This window comes from Polyodon spathula, chromosome 24 (assembly GCF_017654505.1).
Source record: "Polyodon spathula isolate WHYD16114869_AA chromosome 24, ASM1765450v1, whole genome shotgun sequence".
Taxonomy (NCBI): Eukaryota; Metazoa; Chordata; class Actinopteri; order Acipenseriformes; family Polyodontidae; genus Polyodon; species Polyodon spathula.
The window spans coordinates 18,938,239-18,959,824 of NC_054557.1; the positions used below are offsets into that span (position 1 = coordinate 18,938,239).

The 21,586-nt window shown below is 37.3% G+C and overlaps 1 protein-coding gene across 1 annotated transcript; it reads right to left on the bottom strand.

Annotated features, from left to right (window-relative positions):
* Positions 1 to 258: 258 nt before the first annotated feature.
* Positions 259 to 20,136, bottom strand: LOC121298577 (carcinoembryonic antigen-related cell adhesion molecule 1-like). Its single transcript, XM_041225705.1, has 10 exons — positions 20,047 to 20,136; positions 19,347 to 19,673; positions 10,743 to 11,021; positions 9,531 to 9,794; positions 5,768 to 6,046; positions 3,948 to 4,068; positions 3,389 to 3,423; positions 1,460 to 1,491; positions 496 to 623; positions 259 to 454 (listed from the first exon to the last, which is right to left on the bottom strand). Exons 1-10 carry the CDS (start codon positions 20,090 to 20,092, stop codon positions 259 to 261), a joined length of 1,707 nt encoding a protein of 568 aa, XP_041081639.1. The 5' UTR covers positions 20,093 to 20,136.
* Positions 20,137 to 21,586: the final 1,450 nt, after the last annotated feature.

A 21,586-nucleotide genomic window follows, 5' to 3' on the forward strand; every position in this document is an offset into this window, starting at 1 on the left:
TTTTTAAACATGTTTCCTCTGTGTAAGGTTACCCAAATGACAGAGCTGCTTTTCTTATTGCAGCTTTTAAAAAGTACAAAATAACAAAAACAACTGTGTTAAAGGCCAATTCTTTTTTTTTTTTTTTTTTGGCTGTTTTATGTTAGAATTAAATCAATTGCACACAGTTAACTTAGTTATTCAGTGCTTTTTAAAAGCAGCGCGGTCCTTGTGCAAAGGAATTGCAGGCCTCTGATGACGGGATTTATAATGAATATGCTATAGGGAATGGATTTTGATTTTCACGCGGGGGACACAGGTGGAAATGTTCATCTCTGTTAGCCTATCCCCAACCCCATGACCCCGGCCGGGGTTGGGGCTGGGACTGGGACTGGGGCTGGGGCTGGGTTTGGGTGGGCCCGGGTTTGGGGTGAGGCGTCTGAAGGGCTGGGATGTTGACGGACAGGTAAGAAACCTAGACCACGCATAAGTACACAAACCAAGTTACCCCCAAACCTTCTCTGGTTTCCAGCGCGCCGGCCTGCCACTTGGGCGTATTCAGTAGTGGTCTGTTCCATCTGTATCCTTTGACCACTTTTATTGTTTTTTAGAAATTTGGGGTCAGCGTAGTGAATGTTGTCTGCCTATTATACAGAAAAATAATAATAAGTCTTCAGTGCACAATGGCATGTCTGTGCAGTATTCTCAATATTATTATTTTTTAAATAGACTAACCTATTGAAAAGGAACACTAATATAATTGTTACTTTGATACATATAACTAAACTTCCATTTTTAAAACAATGGAAAATAGGCATTTACATTAAAACACACCCCTATAATAAGAATAATTAATAAGTGATAAAACAAATCTAACTAGACTCTTTGGAAAGCCTTTGTTAAATCTTTATCACAGATGAAAAATTAGGGAAAATGTGTTTGTAATAGACAGAGCTCTCACTGTAACTAAATACATAGAGATTAAAGCAGTTTCTGCTGCAGCTACTCTTAGTGCTGAAGATGCCAGTTAGAAAACATCATGACGATGTCTTTCCCTCGGTGAAGCCGGCCTGTTGTAAACAGGACAGGGAAGTTACACAACCTCCCTTATTTCATTGCTCTGTCTCAACATTGCTGTTGTAACAGTGTGCCGAGAACAAAAACCTTAAGAAATTCCATATAAAGATCAGAAACTCCAAAGTTCTATAATAAAATACCTTATCATGTGAATGGGTTTATTTCTGCTTGAAACTTAAAACAGAAAACTAGTGCAGGTATCTTTTACTGAAAAAAAGCCATTCAGTAATAATAATAAAAAAAAAAAAAAACATTTGTCAATATCTTAAAATGTGGAATTTCAATTAAAAAAATTAAAATAACGTGAGAAATGTTAGTTGTAAACCATTTGTTTGCATTATATGTTTATTGAACTCTAAAGTGTTGATGAAATTAAATAAATTAATAAAAACATATTCTTTACCTTATCATTTGCATTAGCGGCTGTAGTAGGGCCTGAAATATAAAAAGACTTGTAACAAATGACAATAGAGAAATATATCAACACAGAAAGAAAATACATTGTGATGACAGTCCACTAATTCTGTAAGCTGCAGTTAGTTTAAAGCACCTACATGTGTTATTCTTAGTTTTCCCATAGTAATACACACTATACCAGGTTACACCTGCTAGGTCACTGGTTTAGTGGGTTTGCTCATTACACAATACGTCAGTCTGGATTACAAAATCGATGTGTCAGTTTGCACAGGTTGCATTTTCCAACCTAACAATTTGGAGGCAATATTTGAGTTGTTACACTACATGCAACACATTTTAAAATAGGAATGATGTGACTATCAGATCAATCGGTCAGGCAGTTGTCTAAAATGTGTTAGAGATTCAAGTGTAAACTGATGGAGCGCTTCTCACAAGTTTAGTTTTAGACCTACAGTCTGTGGATGACTGTGTGTGTCTGTACTTTGAACTAACTGATAGCCTTCTGAGAGAATCATAAATCTATGCAAACAAGCGATTTGAAAAGCAACACACAAAGTAATCAAGTATAAGGTAACTCGGGTGTGCATGATTTCTGTAGAGGTGCATCACAATGGGAATGATCAAGAAGAACTTCTATGCAAACCTTCCCTTACTGAACATAGGTAGAGGTTGTGTTTTTGCTGCTGTATAAACACAACATATTAACAAGAGCAAGCCAACATTTCCAATCAACTACACTGTATTCAAATGGCTGTCTCAAGCAAAAAGAGGCTGAGCATGGACAACATAATGAATAGGCTTACATACACACAGTGTAGTACAGTCTTCAAGCTTTTACATTGTAAAACTGCAGTTTCCACAGAAATCTGCACAATGGTCTTGAGAAGAAAATGATTCAGAACAGTTAACAACTTCAATTTGTTGTATTTTCTGTTTATTTTCTAGGTTCGTTGAACATCATTTTTTCTTTAAACAGTCATATGCTAGTATATTTACTTAATAAAATATTTCACAATATGGTTTGTAAGCAGATTGCTTGCGTTTATAAAAAGGAGCGCAACCTCCAATAGGGATCTCTGTGCTAGTGTATGATTCCCATTGAGGCGATTATGTCAGTCTTTTGTCTATCAATGTAATCATGGTCTGTGTGAAAAATTAGCTGTGCACAGCAGGGAGTTTGAGTGACAACTGTGCGGTGCTTTCAGATAATGGAAAAAAAAAAACACACAAAACCAAAAGCCTAAACTGTTCTGTTAAACTTGTTAAAAATCAGAATTGGGGGTTGGGAACAGGGCATGTATCTACAAATAAATGACAGCATTACAATGTTATTATTGCACCCTTCTACAGTGTGCTAATGGCAGGGCAGCAAGAATGATCAGGTCTTTCATCGTTCATAATCTGTAATGTTTCGTGGATAAACTGTTTCCTTGGCCTTCTTTTAATCATGAGCTGTGAATTATTGGAAGCATAGACAGGGCTACTTGGTCATATATTAAATTGAGTTGATGAGGAGATTGGTTGTAATATGCTTTGTTATTAATTTGCATTCTGTAAAGTACTGCAATGTGTATCACTGCAATGTGCAGGAATATGGACAGGCAATGAATGGGTAAATGGACCAACTTCTCCAATGCCAAGTATTTGCACTGATATCGTGATTCATTTCCACTTGTGTATAGATTAAAACAAAATGTTTCTAAATATCTGTCTAGTCTCACTACAGTGATGGCAGCTTGTGTTTCCATGTACCTGAACCACACTATTAGAGTCCAGTTTTAAATCCAAACTCTTGAAGCAAGTACATACAAATAAAGCATTACATGTCCACCTAATTCCTTAGGAGCCAAGTTAATTAATACAAACTGCACAGACACACACACACATGCGAATCAGGCATACTCACTCTTATTACCTGGAGGACTTGGTTTAGGAGTTTTTGTGCCATTCCTAAATAAATGTTATATAGCAATGAGACTTTTCCAGTTTCATTACAGGCAGTGTGTCTGTTAACAGGCACATTACAAACACATTTACACGCAGTCTGTTTCCTCCCAGAGTTGCACGCCCTTTAAAGACAGTGCAGTCTCTTCATACTCTATGTTGTTTGTTTTGCATAACTTGTAAGAGGTTTGGCCTGTCTTCTGTGGAAGAATTAAGAACTTATCAATATGTGATAGAATATTGATTGCTTGCTATTTTTTCCATGTGGTTGGTGGGTATTAGAAATTGAGCAGGTAAGAAAAACTTTCCCTTAGTATCAATGGGGAGGTAAACAGTTAAGAAATCTTTGATCTTGTAAAAAAGTATTATAATTATACTGTACATATCTATCAGAAACAAAGGAAGCATAAAGAGTACATATTTTATAACTGACTCATAATTGGCTTGGCTTTTTACATGCATTGTAATTTAAAGAATGTAATCTTTTAAAGCGTTTTTAAAAATCAAGAAGAACAAAATTGTGTACTCACCCAAATGTTTTCACGGAAAAGTACACTCCAACACCAATAAGGACAACCCCTACAAGTGTGCCAATGACGATTCCTGTAATCTGCCCTGCTGTCAAGGACTTATTTCCAGCTGCCAGAGAAGCTAATAGACACAGGAGATAAAGTGTGAGTGAATATCAACATATAGCGTAGCGACCTCAGCCTTCCCAACTTAGCCATTCATTAGCTGGGAACTCTGATGATACTTCCATGACTATTGCAATGGCTATACACTTACATTCACCACTGGGTTGTTAATGGGTTAGGAAACCATTATAAATACTGTGAAAGGTAGCCAAAGCTACCATTCACCTCTAACAGGGCTTCCATCCTTTACAACAACAAAAGCATTAGGGTTAAGCCTCGTCATTACATATTTGGTTTGTGATATTTCATTTTGTTTTAAACCCATGCCTTTGTACCAGTTCGTTTGTGAAGGACTGTATTAAAATTAGAAAATGCGGCTTAGTACCTAGCAGTGGAACCTGATGGCAGTGTGGAGCGGGATGTAGAGAAGTGCTTTCTTCAGAAACAATGGTTTGGAAAGTCTTTTTGAAATTCCTCTATTAAAATATGCACATTTAGGTAAAAATGTTGATAAAAGTTTACTTCCATCGTTAAATATTGTTCTGTAAACTGTTCTAAATGATATGCAGTATGCCTAGCAATAGAATGTATGTGGGTAGCAGTATGTCACAGTGAGAGAAAACAAATCCAATGACTCACTTTTCATGACATAAAAATAACAGCATGAGTGATATAAACGGTAGTATGTAGAGTCCTTGATACAAACATTTTGAACACTCCGCTTCTGATTGATTGAGTGTTGTGCAAGTTTGAAGTGTCTTACTCTCAAAAATATACATATATACTGTGTGTGTGTGTGTGTATGTAGCCCTACAAAGTGCGCTATCTCTTTAAATACAAATGTTTTATTTCTTTGTAATATAATTAAGATGCACCACACTCACAGTGAAAAGTTGATGCACATAAACAAAACACTATTGGACAGAGCTCATCTCAGAACCAATTGGATGTCAGATAGAGGAAATGGGGATTGGATTTAGCTGGTTTTGGAGTAGGTTGAGCTAAGAGAGTGAAGGGAGAGACGCATCAGCTAAAGAGAAAAAGTTAAAAGTTTGTTTCTAAATAAATATTATCCAAACTATATATTTTGTACTACTGTTAGAATTCCCTACGAATCTAATATTGCTAAGTAAACAAAATGTTTGCTCTAGATAGTACCATCTGTTTCTCTCAAGAAAAGAGAGAAGTTTAGAGTTTAGTTTAAAAAAACAACACAACTCTATTAAATAATTCTACTGCTGGCGTATGGAGATGAGACTGACCCCCAGATAGCACTTGGGGTGACCTGGAGAAAGCTCCAAGTACCTCTGGCAACGTGGCAAAAGGATTGCAAGTGTGTTTTGTGTCATCTATGAAACTGCATTCGATCGGCTAGAGAAGGAAAAATGCATTTTTGTTTGCAGGTTGTCTGTTCGTGAATAACATTAAAAAAAAACTAGTTTAGTTGAAAAATATATATACAGGATATATTAATTTGGTTGTGTACTTAGTACTAAAGATTTTGTTGTATTTTTTTTATTGTTTGTTTACATACAAGAAAAGACCAGACAAGACAAACAAGAAAGGCTCAGCAATTTTAACAGTCATGTTCAACACTGTTAGGTTTTACCTTAATCCAACTAAACACCAACCTTAAACACTCACACCCTAGTGGAGCAGGCTGAATGAGTCTGAATGCAACATGCACAGAGAAGAGAGGATCTTTGGATACTTACAATTGAACAATCTGTATCCAACACTCGTCACTTCACTTACAGGGTTCTCAGCTTTACACTGATATGTGCCGTTATCAGACTGCAGCACTGGATTGAAGGAGACTGTGCTGTTGTCCACAGACAATGTTATTCTGTCACTAGTGGACAAGGGCTGATTGTTCTTCAGCCAGAGCCTTGAGGAAACAGTCTGTGATCCAAGCACCTCGCAGGTCAGGTTTAGAGTCTGGTTTGCTATTGGCTGGGCAGGGTTGGGTTTCACATTTACGTTAGTTATTGACTCTGTGAATAGAAGGGACAGAATTAGGCACTCATTAGAAACAGATCTGTTATTATGAAAAGGGTTAAAGGAATACTTTATAATCTCTACATTTGCCTATAGAAAGTCTACATCACCTTTCAAAATTTTTACCTTTTGTTGCCTTATAGCCTGGAATTAAAATGCATTAAAATATATTTTTTTCATTTATCTACACATCCTACCCCACAACTTCCAGTGTAGAAATTTGTAGAAAATTAATTAAAAATAAAAACTGAAATAGCTTGGTTGGATAAGTGTCCAGCCCCCTTGTAATAGCAATCCTAAATTAGCTGAGGTGTAACCAATCGCCTTCAAAATCAAACACCAAATTAAGTGGCCTCCACCTGTGTTAAATTGTAGTGATTCACATGATTTGAGGATAAATTCAGCAGTTCCTGTAGGTTCCCTCTGCTGGGTAGTGCATTTCAAAGCTTCGACTCAACCATGAGTACCAAGGCGCTTTCAGAAGAACTCCGGGACAAAGTTTTTGAAAGGCATAGATCAGGGAATCGGTATAAAAAAATATCAAAGGCCTTGAATACCCCTTGGAGCATGGTCAAGATGATTACACTGTGTAACACAATTTTTGTTCCTGTGTAGTAAGTGTTATTTCCTAATTGCTTATGCCTCAAAAGTATAGAAATTTACAGTATAATCGTAAATCTCAAAAAACTACTCACTTCTAAATCTTTTGTAGTCATTTTTGTATTACTTTAGTATAAATACATGTTAATTTGGATTCATATGTTGTTTTCTTTTGACTTTATGTGAACGAAAAGACACAAATTTGCCTGTTTTCTCATTGGAAATAGTGATATTTTGAAATTTACTGTCCTGGTCACAAAAGCAAAGTTTGTGGGGAATAATGTCCATTTTCTGTACTGTCTGAACGGCATAAGCAATTAGGAAATAACACTTACTACCCAGAAACAACAAAAATAAAAAATTTGTTACACAGTGTTATTAAAAAGTGGAAGGTGTATGGCACCACCAAGACCCTGCCTAGATCAGGCCGTCCCTCCAAACTGGATGACAGAGCAAGAAGGAGACTGATCAGAGAGGATACCAAGAGGCCAATGGCAACTTTACAAGAGCTACAGGCTTTTAACGCCAAGACTGGTCAAAGTGTGCATGTGACAGCAATATCCCAAGCACTCAACAAATTTGGCAAGAAGGAAGCCATTACTCAAGAAAGCCCACCTTGAATCCTGTTTGAAGTATGCAAAAAAACACTCAGGAGATTCTGTAGCCATGTGGCAAAAAGTTTTGTGGTCTGACGAAACTAAAATGGAAATTTAAAGCCTAAATGCAAAGTGTTATGTTTGGTGCAAACCCAACACAGTGCATCACCCACAGAACACCATCCCTACTGTGAAGCATGGTGTTGGTATCATCATGTTATGGGGATGTTTCTCATCAGCAGGGACTGGGGCACTTGTCAGGATAGAAGGGAAATGAATGGAGCAAAGTACAGAGACGTCCTTGAGGAAAGCCTGCTGCCCTCTGCAAGAAAGCTGAAACTGGGACAGAAGTTCACCTTTCAGCATGACACTGACCCAAAGCACACAGCCAAAGCTACACTGGAGTGGCTAAGGAACAAAAAGGTAAATGTCCTTGAGTGGCCCAGTCAGAGCTTCAACCTAAATCCAATTGAAAATTTGTGGCATAACTTGAAGATTGCTGTCCATCAACACTCTCTAAGGAACTTGACAGAGCTTGAACAGTTTTGTAAAGAAGAATGGTCAAATATTCCAAATCTAGGTGCGCAAAGTTGGTAGAGACCTATCCCAACAGACTCACAGCTGTAATTACTGCCAAAGGTGCTTCCACCAAATATTAACTCAGGGGGGTGGAGACTTATCCAATTATGATTTTTTTTTTATTTTTAATATATAATCTTTTTTCTCAATAAAAACTTTTTTTCCCCCTTAACAATGTGGAGTATGGTGTGTAGATAAGTCGAAAAAAAATCCATTTAAATGCATGAAACTCTGAGGCACGGACACAAGAAAATATGAAAGATGTGTAGACTTTCTATAGGCACTGTATGTATTTATGTTTATAGTCCCATGATGTTATTTCTTTATCAATATGTCATACTGTTTCTGCACATTGATATTTAGATAAAAGTAACCAGGGTTTTTCCTTTATAAAACAAGCCTCATTTCCATAATGATGATGAAGAAAACACATCATGGGATAATACACAGATACAAAATGAAATATTACGAAAATTCAGGGGTATGCAGTATTCTTTTAAAGAGGGTACGTTAAAATAATTACACAAAGTAACAGGACAGAATAATTACAGTAAATCTTACCGGATATGAATTGTCATAACTTACATATAAATATAACATTTGTGAATCGTAGGAAAAAGTGGACAAAAGAAACGATGGTAATTCATAGTTGGAAAGATTTACTGGGATAATGCTGTTATCTCTTAAAGTCCTTTAAGAAGTGATGCTCTTCAGAGGACACTGTGTGATTGACCAGCATTGGCTGCAGCTGAAAGGATGTGCAAGCAGGACAGACTGGACCGCTGTGCCTCTCTAATGTGTTAAAAAACAAAAGAGCTCCAGAGCAGAGTAGGGTGCGAGACCCATAGATCAGGGGAGGGGGTTATTTCAATACCGTCTAGTAGGAGATAGAGACTGTGGCAAAGAACTGCAGAGCTAAGTCTTGATGTGTAGAACAACAGCGCTCAAACTACAAGTGTAGCTCACTCCAAACAATTACATGTAATTCAGCTTTGATTTTAGCGTAGTTACGATTTCGTTAATCTCTGAGATGAATAAGCTCACCAAACTGAAGTAATTTACTCCACTTGAGGTAACTGTGTAGTACTGTCTGTACTATATACAGTAGCACTCCTAATGTATATGGTACAAACGCTATATATATTACTTGGTTATTGTTACCAAAAATGTAAGCATGTAAGCAGAGATTACATAACACTTATAAGTACTTCTGAGATACAGGAAAGTGACCACAAATCATTAAAAGCTCATTTACACAGCAATAAATACATATACACAACTGCACCTTGACAGTCTACAGAAATACCAAATCTGTCAGAATAACAATGAAAAACAATAATAATAATAATACAAAAAAGTTAGACTGTAAGTGAGAACCTTGGCCGGGTCAAATAGAGCTTCAACCTAAGAGGTTGGTTTCATTTAAAAAACAAACAATTGATACAATAATCAATATTGGCTTTAAAAACTTTTTATAAAAACAACTGGCATTATAATTGCTTTTTTACTATTTACAAAGGCCCGTAATGAAGAAAATGAAACAAAAAGATTTATTTATATAAAAGAAAGAATAATCTTGCATGGCTCCCAAGTAAGATTAGTTTTCTTAACATTTCTCAAACTACAGTTCAAGTTCCAGAAATGGCCAAACAAGTTTTATAAAATAAAAGTACAGCAAATATGGTTTTATAACTGAGTCACTTACCCACAACAATAATCGCTCTTGTTACATCAGCATACCTAAGGGTTATATTGTTAGAGGCCCAGCAGGTATAGTTTCCAGTCTGACTGTGCTGAATGTGAGCCATATTCAGCTGTGAGCCCAGTTTGTTAAGAGGGGCTCCATTAAAGTACCATTGGTAGTGAGCAGGTGGGCTGGACTGTGCAGAGCAGGACAGAGTGAGGTCTAGTCCTGCACTATAGATCAGCTTTTGGGGGCTGATAGACAGAGTGAGGGATTCTGGTCCATCTAAAATGAACATTCATATTAAAATGCCGTTGAACACAATGAGATTCCAGTCAAACACAATAGCTACTGATCTTTGAAGCTCTTCCATGGAAGCCCAAACCAAAACTACAGCCCACACACAGACAATTAAGAAAAGCAATCCTTTGTATTTTTATTTGTGTTTATCTAATGTATTACCAGTCAGGTTCACTAGTTCACACTGCTGTAGTGTGCACTACTAAGCCATTCACTATTCATATTTACAGAAGGGGATCCACAATCAGTCTAAATACAACCGACATAAACTAAACACATAGTATATAATATCAAGGTATGCACAGTCACTTTATAACCGTGTTTTAACAGGTGACATTTTAGCTATAGCATAAAATGTTTCCATATTAATCAGCATATATTTTCAAGTTGACCTTTTTTTTAAAATGATTCTTTGCTATGTGTTACATAGCAAAAAAACACAGCCTGTGTCAACTAAGCTGTTTCTGCGAATGTTTTATTTTTTTTAAAACAAATGTGTTTGTTTTGATTTTCATAATTGTAAGAGATAGTCAGCTCATCCAAAAGAAGGCAACAATGAAGTGCATCTTCTACAGCCCTTAGTTTACTATTGGAGCAACTGTCTGATCACTGAATCCCACAGCAGGTCATTCATTATAAACAATGAATGGGTGGTGAACTCACTCCCACACAGGTGGATGCCATCAACTTCCTCTTTTGTCTAGGTGTTTTTCATTAGTATGTCTCATATATAATAGCTATCTTTACTGAGTAATGCATTTTAAAAAGTAGCTCTGTTATAAAAAGTATTTTATAGGAATATCAATTCAAAGCACTAGTATGTCAAATGCAATTCTGAGTTAACGCTAACAGAAATGCATTTGGCTTGACTAGAAACCGAGGCTGACAATTTAAGATCTGACTACATCAATGCAAACAACAATCAACACTCACAGCTCACGATGAGATGAAACGGCTCGCTGGTGCTGTTAGTGACAGGGTTAAACACATAGCAATACAGGGTCCCATCATCAGATCTCAACACCCTGGGAATGGTCAGTGTTTTATTGTCATCACTCAGGTGAATCCGCTCACTGTCACTAAGCACAGAGCTGCCATTGAGCCATCGGTATGAGACGGCAGAACCAGAGGCTGTACAGGTCAAACTGACAGTGTCATTGAACTCCACTGGATTAGTCACATTGGAGCGGACTCTGGGTTGGGAGACAGGTTCTGCAGAGAAGAGAGAAAACACTGGGGAATAGAACCTGAGTGTGCTGTGTCCACAGGTGATCAGTACTGGGATTTTAATCAAAACAGAGAACCAGTAAGTTGATATTTATGTGCCTTGCAATTAATACAAGCATAAAAATACAGTTATAATACCAATCCAAGTAGAACGCAATGGTAGAGTCCCAAATGACTCATAATACAGTAGAGATGCGATGTGTCGAGCTACTTTCAAAGTTACTGATGGGGAACCAAAGCAGCCACTCTGTGTTGTTGATAGTGATGAACTCTTGTCAGATAATTAGACGATAATTCACATTTTCAGTGAGAAAACCAGTTGTAATGGGTAGGTCTCTGTTTTACAGCAGCCATTTAAGATTGCACATAGTTACTGGTACACCTGGTAGTCTCTGCTGGAAACACTGATACTTGAGATGAAAAGGTTGAAAACCAGTGCTCTACCTTATCAAGCATTCTCTAATCACAAGTAATTCCCTTCATGTAGGCTCTTAAAGGTTGATTGCAGTTTCTTCATTTGAGCATATGGGATAAAAGCTGTGTGCTTTTTGTTACAGGAGTTATAAGTAAACCTTAATGTGATGCAAACTATAACTATATAGCAATATATTGTTCTGACTGGCTAGTAGTGAATATATATATATATATATATAATATATATCTATATATTATATATATATATATAAGATTCGCCATGAATTGTCCTTTCAATGGATCTTTAAATGTTCATCAATTATTGGCTGTCCATTGGTTTTGTACTTTTATTGGAACATGAACTTGATCCAGCTCTACCTGTACTGTACTTAGCTCGTACTAAGACTGGTAACTCATCCCAGACAATCCCATACTGTCCCATACCAGAATTCACAGAGAGAATCTGAGACTCGAGGCTCAGCCTAACCCACAGGAAAAGCAAGAGAACGGTGATAATGGCAGGTTTTATTACAAAAATTAGTCGGTCCATCACACCTGTCTTTGCCATTCTTAACCAGGTGTTGAAGTTCAGTGCAACTTAGATTTTTCTTTAAAAATAGAAAAAAAAAACTACTGTCCTGCCCCCACCCCCTACAGATTTTGAATAGTTGGATATTCTGTAGAAATCTATATTATATACTTAGGACAGACCTCTTCACATGGCTAGCCTATATAAATGTATATACATTCATATACAATACAACATGCCTTGACAACACTTTTTTTTCTTCTAAAATTTAACTGAAGAGCGACCCCATTTTCTTACTCCCATCCATAAAAACAAACATGTAGGATAAATCGATTTCCGCTTATCAGTCTGTGTTTCTTTGAAGTTCCCAACAAAAGTTTTCCTCTTTTGTAAGGCTTTTTAATTTTATGATTATTTTATTTTCTCAGCTGTCTGGATTTGAACTTCTGACCCTGTACACTAAAGCCGGACATGCTAGTTTCGCTAGGGTTTGTAGTTGGTATCTTTGTGCACAAATACAGTGTGCCTATCCGGCTATCAGGGGTCGTTCATTACACTACCGTTTCTGCATCATATGGCTTCATACTCAACATGAACCAGAACCGGAACTTGTACCAGTTGTCGAACAGTTTGGAGTCGGAAAAACACAAATCTAAAACCTATTACAACAGAAGACAGGAATCCTTATCGATAGATTGAAACCAGACTCATTTTTTTTTTAGAACATGTTGGTCTTTTTGATATTGACAGTATAACAACTCCCAGTAGTGTTGTTGAAACTGCTTGATGAGATTCTGGGATCAATAAGCTGCTGACAACCAAACGAGCAAGATGAGCCGAATGGCCTCCTCTCGTTTGTAAACTTTCTTATGTTCTTAACTTCACAGTGTAATTCGTGTTTCACGTTTGCCTATTGTGTCATATAGGACGCAGGACTGTTGTTCATTTAAATATTAGAACAAACGCTCTCTAACAGGTAGTTTTATTTTAGACTCTCTGACTGTGTTCCTAGCCCACACTGTCTCCACAGGAACACCCCTCGTCACCCGATTTACTCAGTCCCCCATTACATAACACCATACTTAAGCACGTATATACAAACATACTTAAGCATACACCTTTTGAAGCACGCGATTAAAATTGTACACGAAACATCACTAGCAATCAATAATAGCCTTTCTGAACATCGTTAAAGTGGGGATGGGGTAAAAGCCAGAACGAGACGGAACGGCCCGGAACGGTACTTTAATTAATTCAGTTGCATTAAAAAGCAGGATAGAACGTTACACACATGCGAGGAGAATATTTTAGCAGTCAGAACCGATTAATAACGCGCTGTCATTAGCCCGTTCCGGCCCAGAACCTTCTTTTTAGCACCAAAAAGCTCCTGGAACACTGGGTTCCGAAGCTGCACAGAGTATGAAAATAATACACAACAGAAAACTATTGAAAAAAAAAACACCGAACCGACCCTTAATTGCCCATTCAGTACAATAACAACTGTAAAAACAAACCCGCCCTGACACTCGGTTCCAAAACTGCACAGAGTATGAAAATGATACACACAATAAGGCAGGAAATCTTAACACTATTGAAAAAAATCCACCAAACCGACCTTTAACTGCCCATTCCCTGCAATAAACAGCTTGATTAATAAAGGTGCCCAGAAGCTGCACAGGATACAACTGACACATAATACAATGAGCAACATACTTACAAAAACTGTCTGAAGTGTTAACCGACATTTAACTGCCCATTCCTTGCATGCAGTGGGTTAATATGAATTGATCTACTGCAAATTCAAGAATGGGTATTCAGCCGAGGGGATGTTCATTGATTGTTACTGTCTAGTAGACCGTACACTTTATACCCTACACTTTTCAGCCTTGATAGAAACATCTGCAAAGAGGCACTGATCACTACTTTAATAGGCCCTACTGTACTAAATCAGAATATCATGTTAGTGACCAGATTTTGTTTTTACTGATTAAGCACTAGAAGCAAATTTCAACTATGTGTTGTACTCCTAGATAAACACAATTGAGAAAAAAAAGTTAGATATGGAATCTTTTTATCTGGTGCCGTTTCAAACCATGTGTAAGATTCTGTATTTTTACTTTCTAATAATAAGTTTAATGATTAATGTGGTATGCTGAGAACTCGGCCTACTCATTTCTCCAAAATGTCATGACTTTTGTAAACTGAATCTGCTTCGCGTTGACAACCATTCAAGATTTTGTTGATAAGTTTCTGGTACATTGGATGTTGTTGTATACTGAGTTATGAGATTATAGGGGTTAAAGAACATCAGCTTGCTCCTGGGTTCCCATGCGCTTTTTCTTGGTCCATGCATTACTAATATAGATAAAAATGGTGAGGTACGACCCAAGGATGCAATTTGCCCCTGCAACAATTTCCCCCCATGGCTGTTCATTGAGGCGGAGCATATCAGGTTTTTTTTTTTTTTTTTTTTTTTTACAACACGTCTCAAGTCAGTGTTTATTAAAATTAAAAAGAAAATGGGATTGGGAACTGGGAGCAAATAAGACTAAGGCAGCTAATAAGCAAAGTTATTTGTAAACCCCGGCAGCCACCACAAAGCCCAATAATAAACACCCCAGATAACCCCACAATCACACTCCACACCCATGCTCGCAACATTCAGACATTCAATGCTCCCTCCCTCCTATGCCAAACAACCAACAATAGCCCCCAACACACCCCTGCCCAAAACACCTCCTTTCTTCCTCCTCCTGTTACATTAGTAAGTGTGCTGGTTTTGTCCACAGAATATTCAACCCAGAAAGCAGAAATGCAGAAACGTTATTAATCTGTTAACGTTTCTCTCGTGATACTGGGCTGGAATATTATAGGCTACAGTGTAATAATTGGACGAATTGTCATGGACTCGGCCAAGAAAGACATAAGAAAAGAGCGAGAGTTGAGAGTTGAAACATGAATTAGCTAGGTGTTCAATGGAGCTTGGGTAAGGTGGCCCAGTGGTTAAAAACAGCTTTCATACCAGGTGGTTCCCGGTTCAAATCCCCACACACAGTGTGTGACCCATAGCAAATCACTAAATCTCCTTGTGCTCTGTCCTTAAGACATAAAACCGAGGTCATATTTTAAGTGACTGTGCATAGTTCACCCCTAGTCTCTGTAAGTCGTTTAGGATAGAAGCGTCTGCTAAAATGACAAATTAATAATAATGAATAACTAGAGTTGCTAGCAACTATAAAGGCTTCCAAGAAAACATGGTTCAATCATCACAAATAATCGCTACTACAACTCGCTACGTTTCCTATAATTAGTTAATGGGCTACTTGAATTGTATCGTGTACAGAGCATAATCTTACGCTGAAGTTTAAGTGCACTGATCTGTGTTAGATACAGCCGAGGAGCTATAGGCCAATTTGTGGGTTTTGAACCTTAGCAGAGGTCAAAGGTCATGTGTAATGACATTTTTTTTTATAGACCACGTATGAATTCCTATATGTGTTCCATACGAACCATGACTCTATCTGTGATCCCTTAGGCGCAAGCTGCCAGTTTTTAGTTTGACTTTTTGGAGAGGTCAAAGGTCGTGGGTGATGACTTTTTTTATAGAGCACATATGTCTTCCTATACGTGTTCCATTACAACTATGACCTCATCAGCACGCCCTAGGAGGTAAAATTTAAATGTTAATTTTAATATGGCCGCCAAACTATGCGACCAATCTGCTGCCGATTTTACCGGTTATTACTTTACTATGGGCCGTACAACTGTACCAACATTGAAGAGCATACGGGCAACATTGTCTTTTAATCTGAAACATTGCGGTTTCAGACAAGATGATCTTTGAATATTGTGCGCAATTCCAACGTGCACTCCTGAAATTGTTTTGCTCGCTGCATTCATGTTTTTTAACGAAAAAGCGGGGATTTTACAAAACTTAGAAAGGACATTGTACTGAGCAAAACGTGACAATTTTGGTGCCGATCAACATTGCGGTTTCAGACAAGAAGATCTTTGAATATTGTGCTCAAATCCAACGCGGTGGGCAAACCAACGGTCCAATTGATTTTGTTTCAACGGTTTTTTGGGTTTTTTTTTTTATAGGCCACTCGTGCGCTATCTGCTGACATTGTCAGCTGTCCATCTTCAGTCGTTTTTGTCCACAAGAGTTTTGAAAATTGTCCAATATTTTCTCGAGATCTAGCCTTGTGGCCAAACTGTGAACTTTTTCCTCTCGGGGACGCCAGTCTGGTTGTCCACACATAGGCATCTACTTACGTATGCTTTTTCATGAGTCTGCGACAAACTTTTGGCGGAAAAATAATAATAAACACAGCAATAAAAATAGGTTTCCCAGCCTTTGCCTAGGAAGCCTAATTAACAGACAAAACTGCTTGACACAGCGACTCCAGGCCACGCCCAACCTCCCATTGAGAACGGGTAACAACTTCGCTTTGACAGCTATTAATATTGTTTGGTTACTGGAAGTTAAATAATAAAGGGTTTGTTGATTGATGGGCTACACTTGTGTTAAGTGTCTGATTATTACGAATACCTTCCGGAATATTCTAAAATATATTCCTGAGGTTTAAAAATCTTACATTCTTGAAAATGTTATTCCAATAAACCATATTAGAGGTTTCCAAATAGTATACAAAGAACCTTTTTAAACCGTAGGCTGAACAACCATAAATAAACATTGACATCTTGAAGGATTAATAATGTAACGGGGTGGCTCACGTCACTTTATTTAGGCACGTTTGATTTTGTTGTTGTAATACAGTCACGTTTTGATTGATTCACATTTGATTTAATGTTAGTTTGTTTTATTTTAACACATCTATAAAGCACGTTTATTTTGGCACTGCTTTGTTGTAGATTTGCACGGATCTCACTGGCACGTTGATGCTCTCCTGTTCTCAGCCCCTATAGGTGCTAATTGAACAATTAAGAAGCTGAGCATCTGGTATAAAAGTTCCTGATTATATTCATTGGAAAGATTGGATCTTGTGGTTGTGATGTGAACCCGGGTTTGTCTGGAGGGGAGGCTGGACGCACAGTCAGCAGGAGCAGAGAATGAATTCGACTTGTTTGTGTTCGGCGGTGGGTGGGGAGAAAAATGAAAGAAACAGCCGCCAACATTTAGAGCGAGGCTCCCGCTGTGCTTCCTGTCTCCCTCCGTGTGTGTGTGTTTCTAACTGTTTTAGAAATTAGTATTTTAAAGGCATTGGGGTTTCAGAGGAGTGCGGAGACGGGGAGTTTTTAAAGTATTGGTTTTGTTGTTTTAGTAAGCCCCGTCTTCGCGACTGTTTCGAGCAGCACCGCACTTTGTTTTTAATTATAATTGACCAGGTACTGTTGTGTGTGTGGTGTGTCTTTTTTATTGAACAGTGCAAACCCCATGTCGTGACTGTGTATTCTGGACTTGTCCTATTTGTTTTAAATACAGTTAACCTGTATTTAATAAAACGATGTTAATTGCTGTGTATGTTGTGGTTTTAGTTTATGTCCTTCTGGTATTCTACCTGGCTGATCCCACCCCAATCGAAAAGAACGAGTGTCCCTCCCGGGTGCTACGATAAGGAACCCTAAAACTTCCCAAGAACCCCCGGGGGTTCTAATCTGTTAGCCTTCTCAAAGCCATGCAAATTTACCACAAATCACAGGTTTTGTGCATGGCTACATTTGAAAGCCCTACAACCAATTAGACTTCAGCAGTGAACACTTCATTGGTGACTAACATCCCGCTACTTATTGGCATGAAAGGCCATACTGTAGCGAGGGCTAAACTGTGTTTAAAATATAATTTACGGTAGCCGTCTACGCCACTGAAGGCACTACCTCCAGATTAAGCTGAAGATTTTAAGTTGTTAGCACCAGGATCTTTTATTTGGATCAGAGGACAAGGTCTTGACCAAGTAAGACACAAACACAATAAATTGCCTGGTATGTAAAATAATTACATTTATTAGAAACAATTTCATATCATTTCTCATATTGCACAAACTAGTGCTGTCTGTTAGTTACAGTGTTTCAGCCAAGTACTTCAATTTGATCCCTTATTTCAAGGGTTCAGTTGTTCTTTCTCAGGTATTACACAGTTACAATGTAACAGCAACTCATTTAGAGCACAATACATTGTTTCATTTCTCTCGTATTCAGACATACACGCACTAGGCAAGACACGAGTATCCTAAATTAAATTAAATAGACATAAAAACGAAACAAACCGTTTGTTCTGTTTATTTTATTACTTATTTATTTATCCATGTGACACACAATGCAAAAACGAATTTATTTTTTTGAAGAATAAAATGGGAAAAGCATTAAGGTTTCTATATTTGAAGCCATCCTGCCTAATATCAACATCTAAACTGTTTTGCTTTGTTTGCTCATTTTTCGTTACATGTTGTAAACTACATAACTGTAAAGTAGTGTGTTTGCTTGCCTTGGCACTGTAATTGAAGAACCAAAATATATGGTTCTGCTAAAAATTAGCATATATATATATATAGATATAAATACATATATATATATATAATATATATATATATATTATAATATATATATGTGTGTGTGAGAGAGTGTTTGTTCTACACAATGTATATAAATAATAGTTAGTTTTATTACCCGGAATGGGCAGTTAAAGGTGGGTTTGGTCGGGTTTTTCAATGCTGTTATGTTGTTCCCACTAGGTTGTATTGTGTGTATTATTTTCATACTCTGTGCAGCTTCGGAACCCAGTGTTCCGGGAGCTTTTTGGTGCTAAAAAAAAGGTTCTGGGCCGGAACGGGTAATGACAGCGCGTTATTAATCGGTTCTGACTGCTAAAATATTCTCCTCGCATGTGTGTAACGTTCTATCCTGCTTTTTAATGCAATTGAATTAATTAAAGTACCGTTCCGGGCCGTTCCGTCTCGTTCTGGCTTTTACCCCATCCCGTTAAAGTGCCCATTTTACAACTGACCTTTGAAGAGAGACCACCCCTACAAGCGACCACTTTTGCTTACTCTCATGAGTGGTCGCTCTTAGCAGGTTTTACTCTAAATGTACGTTGTATTCTATATGTTTTTTTTTTTTTTTAGGTTGTAAAGCTTATATGCTAATTTCTGCATGGAATTATTGGTAAATATTTCTGGTCAAATGTTCTGTTTCTAGTAGTTTATTCCAGGTAGTTATTAGTGAGATGACTCTACTCCACTAGCACCGAAAGAGGGGGATGATGAAGGTGTGAGCAGAGTAACACAGCAGAGCCCCATCTTTCCTCCGTGTCCCTCAGCTGCCCCAGTACTTTGCTCAGTCAGATTTATAAATAAACCATCAGGTCTCTCTCTACTTCTATTTAAGACAAATTAACATAAATAACTTACCATAAACTTTCACGGTAACACTTCCATTGAATGTTTCTCTTCCTGATGTAATGGTAATGCCTTCGAATATATACTCTCCAGCGTCGCTGAGCTGCACTGATCTGAGCTCCAGTGACCCTGTAGTTGTGTTCAGGGTGACTCTGTTCTCATATCCCGGGCCTGTGACTGGGACAGGTCCGTTCCACTGCACCACAGGGATCCCTGTAGGGCTGAAAGTCCATGTCACTGAACCTAGAATTCCAGGGGGTTTAATCTCCAGCGTTACATTGTCTCCAACCTTGCTGATTACAGGGTCTGTGACAGGTGTTACTATCAGAGCTGAAGATCCTAAAAAAAAGCAACAATATTGTGAATATTCTGTCATATGGTAAAAAAATATATATATTATTATGCTTGAGAGTTTTTCATTGCAGTGTGAAAGACACTTCCTCGTTCATATCATTTCAGATAAGAGGCTCTCTATAAATCAATCTGTTTCTTTATTTTACAGAAAAATCTATATACAGTATTTTAATATCCTTACATGTTATCAAACAGTACTATTGTGCTTGACTGAATTTAAGTTTTACGTTATAATTCTTAATTACACTGAAATGGTTAAAATACAAAAAAAACATTGTATTCTGTTTTTTGTGTGTGTATATATATATATATATATATATATATATATATATATATATATATATATGTATATATATACCTGCCCATAGTGATATGATAATCCAGTTTATAAAGTGCGCTCCCATCCTGAGATCTCTGCCTGCCAGCGCTGCTGTACTGTTTCAGTGTAGTAATCACCAGCACTCTGCTTCTCCAGGAAAAGATCAGCTGATTCACTGGGGGAGGGAGCATGACACAGACACATTGCAATCCAAGAAACATTGTAACTACTATAATAACCTTTATATAGGACACTGTAGCTAATATAATTTAAAGTTACAAGCCACAGTTATCAATTTTGTTATAATCAGTCTGAGATGTAAAAAGCCTCTATAGTAGACAGTGTACACTTATTTGCCAAGTATGTTGATGCTGGTTTCCCATGGGCATAAACACATTTTTTATTACATGCTTTTCCTGTGTTTGTATTACAATAATGTGATACACTATATAGCAAGTGACATATTCTGTTATAAAAAGGTTGAGAGGATGAACAGATTTTGTTGATGGTTTCTTTATTATAAAGGATAAAGGTGCCTGCCAAATAAATAAATAAATACATCATAAGAATAATATGAATGTAATAAGCACACATCAATATATGCAGTATGGCGTAACACCCTTAGTAATTTATTTATACTTTAATATATTCTTTTTATTTCATTGAAAACATTTTTGCACAAGAGAAAAATCCATGGTATATGTTTTATTTTATTATTTTGGGGTTCCTAACTTTATAGCCTTGAGCAATAATACAGACTATATATTAGACTAGCCAACCACTGCACTGTACACTGTATGACAGTGACATGCATCACCTGCCACAGCTGTATGTACAAATTGTCTGCTGCATCCACAGCATCTACCACGTAAGTGTTCCATTTAAAGACACACATTCCTTATTCTCTGAAATATAATACTTCTGCTACAGAATATCCTCACCAAGTTTAATGAGAACTGGGTTAACGGTTCTTTAGACACAAAAAAGTGTAACTGTGGCTCATATAGACAGCTACTTACAGAAAGATTAACCGTTAAAAATATCTTTTTTTTTTCGAAACTTCTTTCTACTAAAAAAACCATGTCGGTTTAATTGAAAATAAGCCATATATACAGTAACTGAATTGTTCTAAACATTTGATGGAATCCCTTTCAACTGCATATCCTGGACTCTCGCATTCATTGAGACCCAAATATCTAAATGAAGGCTCAGCTATATGTAGGGACAGTATAGAGTGACACCTAGTGAATACAATGTGACAGTGCAACACCAAACAAGGATATTCATTCTATGTCACACAGTAGATCTGTGGTTGCCTGCAATATTAATAAATTGATTGGTTTCATATTTCAGCCTTGTAAAAATAAAAACATGAAAAAATTGTATTGTTTCCTGTAAGTGCAATTGACGATTACATAGTGGTATTGTGCACATGTAGCTACAGCAATTCTATATTGCTGGTTCCAAATCATGATTTTCACTGCAGATGAAATGATTATCACAGTCACATCAAAGGCACCACCACACAGGTTCTATACAGTATATTATATGAAAATATAATGCTAGATTCCAGTAAGTC

Coding starts and splice junctions, on each gene's coding strand:
- LOC121298577 (XM_041225705.1), bottom strand. CDS start 20,092: ATGGGAGCGCACTTTATAAACTGGATTATCATATCACTATGGGCAG. Junction 9,795..10,742: donor GTTTCATCTCATCGTGAGCT/GTGAGTGTTGAT, acceptor TGTTCATTTTAG/ATGGACCAGAATCCCTCACT. Junction 455..495: donor CGCGCTGGAAACCAGAGAAG/GTTTGGGGGTAA, acceptor TGCGTGGTCTAG/GTTTCTTACCTGTCCGTCAA.